Raw genomic sequence first — 13,747 nt, forward strand, 5'->3', positions numbered from 1 at the left:
TGACATGTATAAAATATATGAAATACCTATCAAAGAAGAAATTAAAATAGATCTGAATTTTACTAACAATGGCGGATGATATGAAGGATTTTTCCTTATAATTTATTTGTAATTTCATCTTACCAGCTAGGGTGACCCAACTGAAAGTATCTTCGTACAAACAACAAAATAACTCAAATGATTTCTTCTAAAATGAACAGCTCTTGACAATAAAATAAACTTAAACTCAATTCGGGAAAAATGGCACTTCCCAGCCGCTACTATTCTGATCGAAACGATCTTTCTTCGATCACATCCAGTTGATAAGTAACCCTATTAAGGTTCTACAAGTCGTCGGATGGATGTACTTTCAGAATCTTACCACTGGTGGCGCGGTTTAATGCCAACCTTAGAAAATAAGATTTACTGGGAGTTATTTAAATATTTAGTTTAAGAATATTTCAATATGAATTTAATTTAGAATTAAATTAAAAGATTCCAGTCACAAAAAAAGGTAAACGATTATTTAAGTAACGGACTCGTTACAATTTCCACCACTGCTGCAGATTCCTACACCCACTCTTCTGCAGTTTTAGTCTAGTCTGTGTATCACGTGTAACTCTGCCACCTGGGTTGTGTGTTTCCTGTGTCCCATTCTTCTCGTAGGTAAATGTGCGCCTGGAAAGGTAGTTTAGGCCTATGTTTGGGTACCATACAATCTTAAACAATCCTATTCTACTGTTATAATATATATTTACCAATTCTGTGAGTTTGGGACCTTATAATATATGTAACACGTTATAGATTTTTATTTAATATTGTAATAAATGAATAATATTTTGGAATATTCTTCCAAAATTAAGTAATGGACCATGTTTCTACACACTCTTATTGTGAAATTGAACTGACATAATTTATTAACTGTATTTAATAAAGTTATTATCATGGTACTATAAGTGCCAGCTGCAACTTTCCATCGTTATACAGAATATTAGCAATTGATTAGATGAAAATTATTACCTGCTATGATTCCTTTAAGACCAATACTTCCGCCTCCAACAGGAGCAGCTGCACCATAGTCCTTTAGCCACGGCCTCTTGAAGGGATATGTAAATGTTGTGGGAGTTGATGGACTCATGTTGAATTTAATACTTTACAATTTACCTAAAATAATCCTGGTTAATAAAGAATATTCTTCTATATTATATTGTAAACGACTTTGTCTTATACATACTTATTCCTAAACAAAAAATATCAGATTACTACAATGGTATCAGAAATCCATAAACGTAAACCACCACAACAATAAAGCAACTGCATGTGATTTAAAATATGCATGCACTCTGGAAAATTCCGGGAAAGCGATAAATCCGGACAAAATATACAAAGAAGTGTAAAGAAGTAAGTAACTAACGGAAAAATAGGAAAATCTTTAGACTCTGATAAATTAATGGACAAAATAATACCATTGTCGTGTTCCTTCTTAAAAGAGAAACGTAATTGTCATTTCTAAAATGTAAAAAAAGTAAGCAAACGGTTCCAATTTACACTAACAAATCTAATGAGTGAAGTACAATACATAGAACAGAAATAAGTAGAACAGATTCTACGTAAAATAACCAGTTTCTTAACCAAACTACTAAACTCTCATAGAAGCTTTATAAATCAATAAATATAAAAATATAAATCTATATTATGGTTCAAGACCAACAGTATTGCAGCATTTTTGTTTTCCACCCTGTATAAACTTTGAATTGGGGGTCTTAAGGTGGGTACACATATGCTCCGAATACCGTCTCGAACCCCGTCGCGTACAGCGACGCGATCAACAGAAGTTCGCGACGTTGTTCCATGGGGCATTGAAATAAGTAACGAACCGAACACCGCTCCGTACTTTGTACCAAACATTTTAGCGTTCCAGCAGTAATTGAGTTGAATTTGCATGTGCAAGATGCAAGATTTTCTCTCCGTAATCCAGATAGAAGATTGGTAATTTTTTTTACACTCATCCACTGTAATTTGCATTTTAGAAGCAATCTCTTCCCATGCATCGTTTTTTTTTTTATTTTATTGTAGTATCTGGGATTATTTGTATCCCATAATATCTCTTTTTCCCGATAATTTTTTATTAAGAGTAAAATATTCTCTTCCGTCCATTCCATCTTGATGCACTTAACTTTAAAAACACCTTCAACCTTCAAAATAACAGACTGACTATTTTGAATGACTGGAGATTCGATAAAAGATTCGCAAGCTAGTCCAAACATGAATTCGCGGTGTACATTGTCGCGCTCAAATTTCTTTTGATGCGAAGGCATTTTACCGACTACCGATGGATCGCTTCGATGTACGTTGTTGACGCGTCGAGGTACGGTACGCGGTTGCATGACTCCGTCCCCACTTGAGAACGCGACGGGGTTCGAGACGGCATTCGGAGCATATGTGTACCCACCTTTATACTTAGAAATTTGAAAGAGAGTTATTTATAAAAATTTGAATTGCATCTAAGAATCTTCAAACGGAAGTAAATAAACTGTAAATGTTTATTTACACAGTCCAAATTGCCATAAGTAAATCGTCATTCTTTTTAAAGTTCCTATTTGACGCTTTTAGAACTGCGTCTCAAAATATGCAAAATAATTTTTGTTTACATTGTCAGATGCCTCTAAGCAAATCGTCTCCGCCGTCCTTCTAACGTGATCGCCACATTACTATGACAAACAAGAAGAGACTAGTTTCAACTCTAATATTTTCCATATTTTACTATGCATGCCAGACATGGGCAATCAAAGAATCAGATAGACGACGTATAGAGGTTTTTGAAATGTGGACATGGAGACGACTGCTTCAAATTCAATGGTCGGTTGGCTGTATGAATTTATCGGTTCTAGATGAAATTAAACCCAAGCTCATTGTCTCTGTAGTGCTGTTTACTCTAGAATTTTAAAGTTGTTTGGTCATATCCATCGAAGTGATGAATATGAGCAAAAGACTAAAGATTAAGACTAAACTTCTACTTATCGGACATGACTAGGGATCCCAAGTATATAAAGTTTTTTACCCCCTCTATGTTGTATTTTTCACATCTATTGTTTCCGTTAATTCATTTTGTATCCGGATTCTACTTTCTAGTTTTAGAGATTCTTTTATCAGTTCTATTAGTTGTGTTGGTATATTAAAATCTTTCATTGCTTTTATTAAGAATTCTCGGTCTATATTGTCATATGCGCTTTTAAAGTCTATGAAGGGATAATGTGTGTCGATGTTATATTCACTTGTTTTTTCGAGGATCTGTCGCAGAACAAATATCTGGTCTATTGTTGACTTCTGTCTACAGAAGCCACTTTGCTATTTGCCAACTATTTTTTCAGCGTGTGGTCTAAGTCTTTTATAAATGACGTTGGACATTATTTTGTATGCTGCATTCAGCAGCGTGATTCCACGGTAGTTTTCACATTCTAACTGATTTCCTTTTTTTGTCGCATAATCTAGTAATAGTTTAATGTTATTTTAAGTACAAACATCAAAAAAGTATAAGGAACAACACTATTATTCCACTTTTTTCAATAAAAACTTGATCATTTTTTTGTTAATAAATACCCGTCGATTTGAAAACTTGTTCTCTACCGATCAAAATATAACATGAAAATTGATCGTCAATTGCACTGTTTTATTGAGGCGAATGTGACAGCGCAACGCCTCAAATTAGTAAAATTAATTGCTTAAAATTGTAAAAAAAAGTGCTTCAAATTTTAAAGATAGTCTGTATTTGCTTAAAAATTTTACTAAAACAAGACATTAAATGCAAAGATAGTGATGAAGCGTGGGCATTTAACACATATTCAAACGGTAAGTGCTGTGAATATGATTGAGGCTTGGCCTTCACAAGCTGATGTTACGCGTAATTTTGACGTATCTCAGAGCGTGATTTCGCGATTGTGTCGTCGATACAAACAATTTGGTAATGTCGCTGAAAGACATAGGTCATCAACATGCAACTACTCTTCGACAGGATCGGTATGTGGTAGGATTGGCTCCTCGAAATTTGCATATAACTGCAGGTGAACTCTGTGGTGCCTTAGAAAATATCCACATTACTGTATGTTAAAACTTTGGGGAATAGACAACATGAAGCTAGCCTGCACGCCAGACGTCTATTGGGGGTTCCCAGGTTACGTCATGGAACTCGTTTGCTCAGATTAAGGTGGACACAACATGTGCATTTGGGCTAACAAGAATGAAGTTCTGTGTTACTAACAGATGAAGCTAGGTTTTGCCACTACCCTAATTTAAGAAGAGTGAGAGTTTGAAGAGGACCTGATCGATAAGAGAGACTCAGGCATGTACAGGGTATTCGTCCATATAGTGATCTACGAGTTACGATGTAGACTGGAATAATTTTTCATCCTCGAACTGTTCACGTTTTTGTGTAAGGCACTTTGAGTCAATATCAATATGCTTGTCGTATCTTAGAACCTGTTGTTCATACATTTACCATTGCTGCACGTCCTGATTTGCATCATATGTAGAATATTGCAAGGCCACATACTGCAGCCACATTAAGAGATTGGTTTCGTAATAAGGATATTACAATTTTACCTTGTCCAGCAGAATCGCCAGAGCTTAATAACATCGAGCATGTATGGGATATGCTTCAGAGATGGATTACTCCCCATCTGCACAATGTTCATACTAGGCAAGGTCTTCAAGATCATATACAAGAATGTATCCTATTGCCTCAAAACGAAATTGATAATTTAATTGTAAGCATGACAAGGCAATGTGAAGCTGTAATTAATGCTCCTCGAGGAAACAAAGATTATTAAACACATTGTTTTTACATTTTTTGTTCTTTATTGACTTTTATGTTAAAAATTTCCATTCAATCTATGCACTTCTTAACTTTTGTTTGATTATTTCATAATTGAGAAATCATATTACACTGCACCTAAGATGAATTAATTACTGATTAATCAGACATTAAAAGGATAGATCACTTTTTCAAATCCGATTAAAATTGATGTATTTATGAAAAAAAAAACTTAGTGTTCCTTTTTTTTTATTTGTAATATAGACATTTTTAATGTATTCATAATGGTAAATTTGATTATGAAATTGAAATTGTATTAAAGTAAATAAAAAACACAAAATATTATATAACAAAGCATGACCTACTGAACACGTTAATATCGTCAAAAAATGTATGTACTTCAATGTGACCCTCTTTATTTATTTAGATAACAAATTAAAAAGCTAAATTAAAAAGGATATTAATAACCTTTCGAGATATAAAATTCATTGTTTGTATATCCTATAGTAAACTGGGATTATCACGATATGCATTAATGCTGTAATCATTATTGTAAATATACCGATAATGGTGTAATGTAAAGTATAATCAAAGTGGCAATTTTACTTAATACACGTGAATGTAATATCCAGACAGTTAAAATTAGATTTGCTGTATATTTACCTTAAACATGTTAATAATAATTTGCTGAAAAAAAAAATGAATGGCAGATAATCAGGGATTAAATAACAAGTTATAAGAAACTCCATCCAAAAGAATCATGACGTTAGGTTTCTTCATTAGGTTTTATACAAATACCCCCGGAAGGTCGTTATATTGTTTGAATAGTATATTTTGTGAAATTTTAGTGAAATTTAGTGAAATAGTAGCAATAATTTTTTATATTTTCACAATTTCTATTTAAAAATTGGCAATTTTACGTTTTTTGGCATGAGAATTTTTATTGTAAAATTAAAATGTATTGGACTTTTTAGAAGCAAATCACGCGAAAACAGATTGCATTACTCTATCAAGAGTAAATTTTTGACAGAATTTAACACGTAATCATATTTTTCTATTATTTTACCTCTAGTTCACCTGAAAAAAAAATTAGCTTTGATTTACTAAACACAACCAAGTACAATTAGCGCCCTCTATTAGCAATGCTAAACTAGCAATCCTCGTGCCAAAAAACGTAAATTTGACAATAATAGTAATTGTAAAACCATACAAAATTATTGGGAAAACTAAAATTCATATTTAAACTTTGAACATACGGTATCTCGGAAACTGGCAATATTTGTAAAGTCAAGTTGGGCAGAATCACCACATTTTAAGGTCTAGAATCTACAACTCAGAGATTTGACATTTTTAATTAAACACCTGTATAATGCTATAATACTATACTATAGTATTATATACTATAGTATTTATATAGTATTTAGTATTATTTAATTCCGCCTGTAGTCCATTGGGTGGATTGAGTAGCTCACTGAGCTGTAGCCGGTCCCAAGCAGGGTAAATCGAGAGTTAAATCAATGGTCTAGCAACTCATATTTTCGTAAAAACTACATAGGTACGCTAAATGTACATTGCTCCTGTAGTAATCATTTTCCAAGTTAAAATGTTCCTTTTCTACGTGTATAAACAGGAGCCACTCCAGCGCGCTCCAATGCTCCAGACCATCCCTTTTACCCCTATAGCAATCTGATGTGCGGGAGTTCTGGGTAATAGAACTCCAATATGATTCCCTAGCCGATTCAAATTCAGGCTATTCATATTCTATATATATATATATATATATATATATATATATATATATATATATATATATATATATATGTATATATATATATATATACATATATATATATATATATATACATATATATATATATATATTATATGGATTATATTATATTATAGATGGGGGACGTTGCAGATTTGTACCCAGAACTTCCGCCTGCAGAGCATGTGGCTGATAAGTGTGCCCCTATAGTGCATCAGAGTGTTATAGAGGGTAAAAGAATGGTCTGAAGTATTGTAGCGCGGTGGAATAATTCTTGTTCTTACACGAATTAATACACTCCGCTCCAATGAAATGTAACCCCCGAACGTCATTTTAAGGAGTGTTCAAGACTCTCAGGCTGGGTAATATTAAATTGGTTGCTTGAAAAACTAAAATGATGTGAAATTCTCATTATTTTCACCATAAATAATTTATATGAAAAAATTTCATGGTATTTCCAGTTAAAAGTTAAGAAGAGAAGAAAAGTCCAGAAAAATATGGGTTAAAAATAAACTTTAAAGAGAAGAATGGTAATTTATCAAAGAAAAGTGCAAAACAGAAAGAGAATTGTTTTTTTAATCCCTTTAGCACTGATTTTGAATACATCTATATGAAAGATTAATAAAATTTACAGGAATATTTTCATATTATTTAATATAATCTATTTTATTTCATATTAGGTAATATAAAAAATATGTCAAATAGGAAATATAGATACAAATCAATTAAAACACACTGGTTCTTGTACTTGCCTTAAGATAATGGAAGTTTTAAATCCACACACTAAACATTTACTTCATTGTTCATAACAATCAGAAAAAATCTAGACATTAAATTCTGTTTAAAAACCCTGACGCAAACTAGTCTGTAAAAAGATATTTCCTACTATACATATTTCACGGTCACATGGAACAAGTTTATTCCGATTAGATTACTATTACCTTTGTTAACTTAATAAATACCGTATTTACACATAAAAATTTGTAAAAGTAGACTTCAAAGGTTACATAGAAAATACACTGCTCAATAAAACTAACGCGGAAACAAGATATTTAAGTTCATATTGTTGATGAATAATACCACCAAACATTGGGAAAATTCAATTGTTATAAAAATAAAACAATGAAAAGATTTTTTTTATTTACAGTAGGTATAACATCTGAGTCAAATTAAGTACGTATAGTTGGTGTGTTGATGTTTATATGGGATTAAGCCACAATTAAGTTTAATAAAAATTACATTTTATAACTATTTATTGTTATTTGGCGTTTCAATTTCCAGTCCGGAACTCGTTAAAAAAAAAAAGATGATTATTTAAAAATAGTTTGATGTTTTTATAACCAAGAGGTTTGGCGGTTATTTTTTTCCAAAAATTGATGGTCGACTTAGTTGGCCTCGATCTTGGAGGTAGAAGCCATGCTTTTAATTGACAACTCTGAGGGTAATACTTGTACCCTCAGGATGATATCAAACGCTGATAATGTTGTCTTTATGTATAAAGTATGTGTTTATGTATTGTGTATTTTCTACGCATTATGTATGTTATTTATACTATTATTTACTGACTAATTCTGCACAAACTATGCTTGTCTAAAAGGAAATAAAATATGTAGTGATCGTGATCACTATCGAGGGCCAAGGTAATGAGACAGAATACTTAATGCAGTAAGGGTAAAATAGAAAAAAGGAATCAACCATGTCAACAAGAAATTGAGGAACACCGATGAAGCTTTTAGGTCGTCATCAAAATCCGGAAAGCTTTATGAGATGAGATGTCTCAAGAAGCCCTGCGACAAAAGGTATAAATTAAAGTGAACTACCAAAATATCGGAACAGCAAAGGAAACGGTAACCAAATAACGCTTTCTATTTTTTGATTAATGGTGAGCAGATATGAATGTAAATTATTTTTCCAGGCTACATTGGATATAAATGATAGACCAATTCTAAGCGTTTTGAAAAAACAAACTTTTTTACTGGTAATTTGATCAGTTGAAGACAAGAGGGGGAAACGCTGTACCCACTGTACATATGGATATAAAATAACATTCGACATCATATCGACTCTATCCCGAGAATTGAGTCTCATTATACTCGGTCTCACACAACAGGACAAATCATTGATGGTTCGAAGAGTCTTGCAGAATTACATAGAGACGAAGGAGTGTAATGTCAGAACAGGCAAACCTTTTGGAAAGTACTTCATGTATCATCGATTTTTAATCATGAGTAATATAATAATAAATAATACATATATAATTTTTGCCCCGAAGAAGGATCAGTGCAAACTATATGTAGCATATCGGACAAAGATAATTCCTTGGATATAGTATTCTACAGTGACAATTGTTGAAGACAGCAGAAGAACCTTTTCCTCATTGCAATGTATATTCATGCTGTAATTTTTTTTTTAATTAATTAGATGGCTTTGGTAAAGACCAATTAGCCAGACGATTTTTTCTCCAACTATAATAATTTAAAAAAAAAATAAACAAAAAAAAGAAAAAAACTTTACAGAAATATAAAGAAAACTCATCCTTCTTCACAATAACAATGCTTAAAGTATTAGTAGTGTAAAAGTTAAGTGTGAGCAGTGTGAGCATGTTTTTTTTTAACTTTTATTTTCTATTTTTTTTTGTATTTTTTTTGTGTTATTTTTTGTATGCTGTAATGTATTACAACATTTCATCTATCACCCATAAATTTTTGATACGTACATACACGCAGAATGAAAATATATCTTGTCATTCTGTCATTGAACAATGTATGACAAAAAATAAACAGTCGGAATCAATATAAGCACCTGATCAATATTTTGCCTTTATACGATCATCTAAAAGAATGGGAGAGCCATATAAATTTACGGAACTGAGTCACGAAGAAGACATCATTGATTTAAAAGGCTTACGACACAGGCTAAATGTTAATATTTTAAAAAATGACAAACATAAGAACATACAAATTAGTGATATAAGAATTTTGAAAGTAGATAAAGGATTTCCATTTGAAATATTCTACAAAGCTGGGTTTGATGAAAAAGTTTCAAAACAATTACATACAAAAGACCGAATCGAAAAGTAGATGGCAGAGATTCTTCTGTAGTTAACTTAAGGCGTGTCTATATTCAAAAACCAACTATCAGTGAAAAGAACAAAAACTCGGACTCTTGAAATTATCGTAGAAAACTCACGTTCAAAAACCTATTCTAACTTCTACAAGAATCTGTAGTAAAAATAATATTTATTAATATGATGTTTTCTTTCATATTAATAATCAAAATTTTCTTAATACTCCAGTCACAAGAAACCAAAATGCCACTGAACGTCTAAAAATAACATGAACAAGCTGAATTTTGCTGAGAATGATAATTTTGGAGCCCCAAAAAAGACGCAAAAAAGGTGTTTGCCTGTACGCCGCGCCGTAGAAAAAAATATTTTAAACAAGAAATGTAACTGAGATAATTTTGAACCAAAATGTTTATTAGCAATTTTTCTGTAGAATAAACCGTTCTCTTACAAACAACGCTTGAAGCGACCAGCGATTTTAAATGTTAGTTACGCGCGAAATCAATGTTTTAAATAAAAATTGTATCAATTCGACGCTAAAAATTCGATATCTTTAGATCAGACTATTCTATCGACAAAAATTAAAATGCGTTTTAAAAGTGAAGAGTCCAGCTTTTTTATGCAATTTTTGCATTCTGTCGCAATGCAGTCAGTTTCATAAGCTGTTAAATAAATAAACATTGCACGATTTTTGCCATTTTTTATGATTCTCATGAGACCAATAAAATTTATCACTTCCATTGATCAGTTACTATGGAATTTCTATTTTTAGAGTCAACTCTTCAAAACCTATGTATAGCATGAAATTTCGATTTTGAGTTTTAGCAAGAAATATGAGGCATTTGAAGTATGCATAAGAAACGCTGAATTTAAATTTTCACATTACAACCGATCTAAACTGCTTAAACTGCTTCTTTTTGATTGCACATCTGCGTTTTCAAGCATTTCCCGTGAGATGAGATCGTTTTTAATTTGAAAGTTTCAGCCAAAACTCCAAATCGAAATTTCATGTTACAGGTTTTACAACTTAGGCTCTAACAATTGAAATTGCCATAGCGACCGATTAGTGAAAGTGATACATTTTATTGATCTTATCGTAAATCCTAAAAAATGGTAAAAATCACGCAACGTTTATTTCTTTAACAATTTTATAGAAACTGATTTTCCGCAAAGAAACTGTTTTTGCCACAAAATTCAAAAATTGTATATGAAAGCTGCACTCGTCGCCTTTAAAACGCATTTTGATTTTTGTCGATAAGCCACTCTAATCAAAAGATATCGAATTTATACCGTCGAGTTGATAACGACTTTATTTAAAAAATTTATTTCGCGCGCGTACTGACATACAAAATCGCCTGTCGTTTCAAACGTTGTTGTCAAAAATTCAGCTTGTTCGTCTCGTTTTAGAGATCAAATCTCTAATGACTGGACTAAAATAATAAGCAAAATATGCATAACCAGGGAGAATTTGTGCAAGCAAGGTGAAAAACGCTTTTCTTTTTGTCAAAATTAATTATATTATATCAAGAAGGTGATATAATATAACCTCCTCGCCTAAGAAGGTGATACTGTAACAGTTTTAAAAATTAAATTATTGTAGTTGTAATAACAATTTGCAAATAATATAAAAATTAAAACCTCTCTTATAAAATTTGCACTCTTTTTATCTTGTATTGTGTGTCACTTTTCTTCCAAGTGAGCGATATATGAATGACTATTTGTTAAGTTGAAAAAATTTTACATTCTTACATAAAGGTTAAGCAAGGTTAAAATATGTTAAGATTGTATTCAACAAAAAATATGTTTTGTCAAGGGTTCTTATTAAGTATGTAATAGAATTATAATTTGGTGAAACATAAAAAATTGTTAATATAGTAAACACTCGACATTTTCATATTTTAACATGTCAGTCGGTAGAGGTCAAATCCTAACAAGATACGTAAAATCTGAATTATTTATTAGAGTGGTGAGTTCTATAAAGTTTATATTTATTATAATTGAACTAAATCACAAAGGAAACGACCAACTTACCTAAATTTTGAACTATTTACACGGTACGTGATATTGAAAGGACGCGGACGTACTGAAAATAGAATGTCGAAAATAAAGTGACCATTATTTAATCATACTGTCGTTATCAGTTGGTTCTCAACTAATCTTTGGAAATAATTTATATGAAATAAATTATCATGCTTTGCTTTAATGATATGATCAATCGATTTCTGACTCGACAGATCGTTAGATAGACTACAAGACGCCGTTTATTGATCGTTGGCGGTCACCCTTAAAAAGGTGGCATGGAATATTGGGATACAAATTTTATCGAATTATGATTTATTTTTAATAAATGTTGAAATTCTTGAAGACAGTCAGGTAAGAATTATTAAAAAAATTAAAATTAACATTAATTTTTAATAAGCAATTATTAACCCATTTTGTGCCGGTGGTGCGTTTACGCAACACCTTAAATAATATTTTTTTTTACTTGGCATAACCCACTTATGAGGATAATGTAAGTGGTTTTCAAAAAATTAAGGTTTACCATTTACTAAAAAACGAATAAAATTCAAATAAACGTAATTTATTCTGTAAAATAAAAAATAATTTTTTTTTTGCTTTTATTTACTCGGCAAGATGTTAAGAGTGATGTGTTTCCTATAAATAAGTATATACAAGAAATAACTTTTTTCTAATCAACTTCAAATGTATGTGTTGCGTAAACGCATCACCGGTCAAATAGTAATATAAGCGAGAACGAAATTTTTAAGGCCTGATCTGCAAACATGTTATGTTTTGGTTGGTATTTACCGCCATAAATGAAATACTCTTTCTGCGCGTTTTTGCTAGTTGCACGTGGTGAATCCACCTCAAACGTTGTTATAGTGTGAAATACAATAGACAACAAAAAAAGTTTCTTGAGGTACCACAACCTTACGTTGTGTCCAAGTACAACAAATATATGGGAGGTGTTTACCTTCACGATAACGGAGTAGAGAATTATCGTATAAATATCAAAGGAAAAAGATGGTGGTGGCCCTTGTTCACAAATACCATGGATAATATTCTGGCAAATTCATGGAAAATTTATAACACTACACATGAAAAATATGTGCATACTAAAAATGGAAATTTGACCAAGAAAAAAAATAGCAACTCCATCAACAAATCGTGAAATCCAAATATGTCAAAATAGTACTCACACGCCAAATTTGTCACAGTCAGACAATTTACACCTGCAAAAAATGTAACGTTTACCTTCATATTGGCTGCTTTCAGAAATACTACACATAGTACACAGCATTGACCGATAATGCGTCTACGCAACATCCAGTTTTTTGCAAAAAAACATGTTTTAATTTTTTTTCTTCATTGTTTAGTTTAGTTACATTATGATAATAAACGCTCTTAAGAAAAACAGAAGATAGAGACGAATTTTCAATGATTATAGCCAACATTCATTAGTGGAGACGGCACTAGAAGAAGAAGTGAAGGGCTATTGGCTTCAGTGGGACTACTTGTGTCTGCGAGATGACGTCATCACTCGTAAATGGGAGAGTCTAGATGGGACAAGAACAGTGTTCCAAGTTGTTCTTCCAAGGTCATGCGTAAGGACGTTTTTGGTCATGTGCCGGGGGGCATTTTCGGATCAATAGGACTCTGGCAAGAGTTCTTGAGAGGTATTATTGAGTTAATTGTCGGCACTATGTAAAAGAAGGGTGCAAACGATGTTACCTGTGTGCATCCAAGAAGGGACCCAAAACGAGACTTAGGGGAAAACTCGAACAATATATCACCGGGACTTCATGGGAACGAGTGGCTGTTGACCTTCCGGGACCATTTCCAGTAACAAAATCAGGAAACAAGTATTTGATGTTTGTTATAGACTATTTTTCCAAATGGCCAGAAACTACCGAACCAAGAAGCAACTAAAGTTGGTGAGGACCTGCTTAAGAATGTGTTTTTCCGACATGGAGTTTCACTTCTGCTTCATTCTATCCAGGGGCACAACTTCAAATCAGAAGTTTGGAAGACCATTATGACTTTGCTGGGAATTAAGAAGACCTGATCGACACCGCTTCATCCTCAGTCCGACGGCATGGTAGAAAGACATAACCGGACCATCAAC

At 32.2% G+C, this 13,747-nt stretch overlaps 1 protein-coding gene across 3 annotated transcripts in view; it reads right to left on the reverse strand.

The window, feature by feature from the left end:
* The window catches only part of sea (mitochondrial citrate transporter scheggia), a 42,161-nt gene that overhangs the window by 17,161 nt on the left and 11,253 nt on the right, over positions 1 to 13,747 (reverse strand). Inside the window, exons 1-2 of one of the 3 annotated variants that reach the window (XM_072526930.1) lie at positions 11,653 to 11,785; positions 1,000 to 1,143 (exon numbers count right to left, since the gene is read on the reverse strand). In XM_072526930.1, the coding sequence (XP_072383031.1) occupies positions 1,000 to 1,117 (118 nt within the window). In that variant the 5' untranslated portion in view covers positions 1,118 to 1,143; positions 11,653 to 11,785. Of the gene's footprint in view, positions 1 to 999; positions 1,144 to 7,309; positions 7,460 to 11,652; positions 11,786 to 13,747 lie in introns of those variants that run through there. The other 2 variants (XM_072526931.1, XM_072526929.1) reach the window with 2 other exon arrangements.

Source organism: Diabrotica undecimpunctata, chromosome 3 (genome assembly GCF_040954645.1).
Source record: "Diabrotica undecimpunctata isolate CICGRU chromosome 3, icDiaUnde3, whole genome shotgun sequence".
Taxonomy (NCBI): domain Eukaryota; kingdom Metazoa; phylum Arthropoda; class Insecta; order Coleoptera; family Chrysomelidae; genus Diabrotica; species Diabrotica undecimpunctata.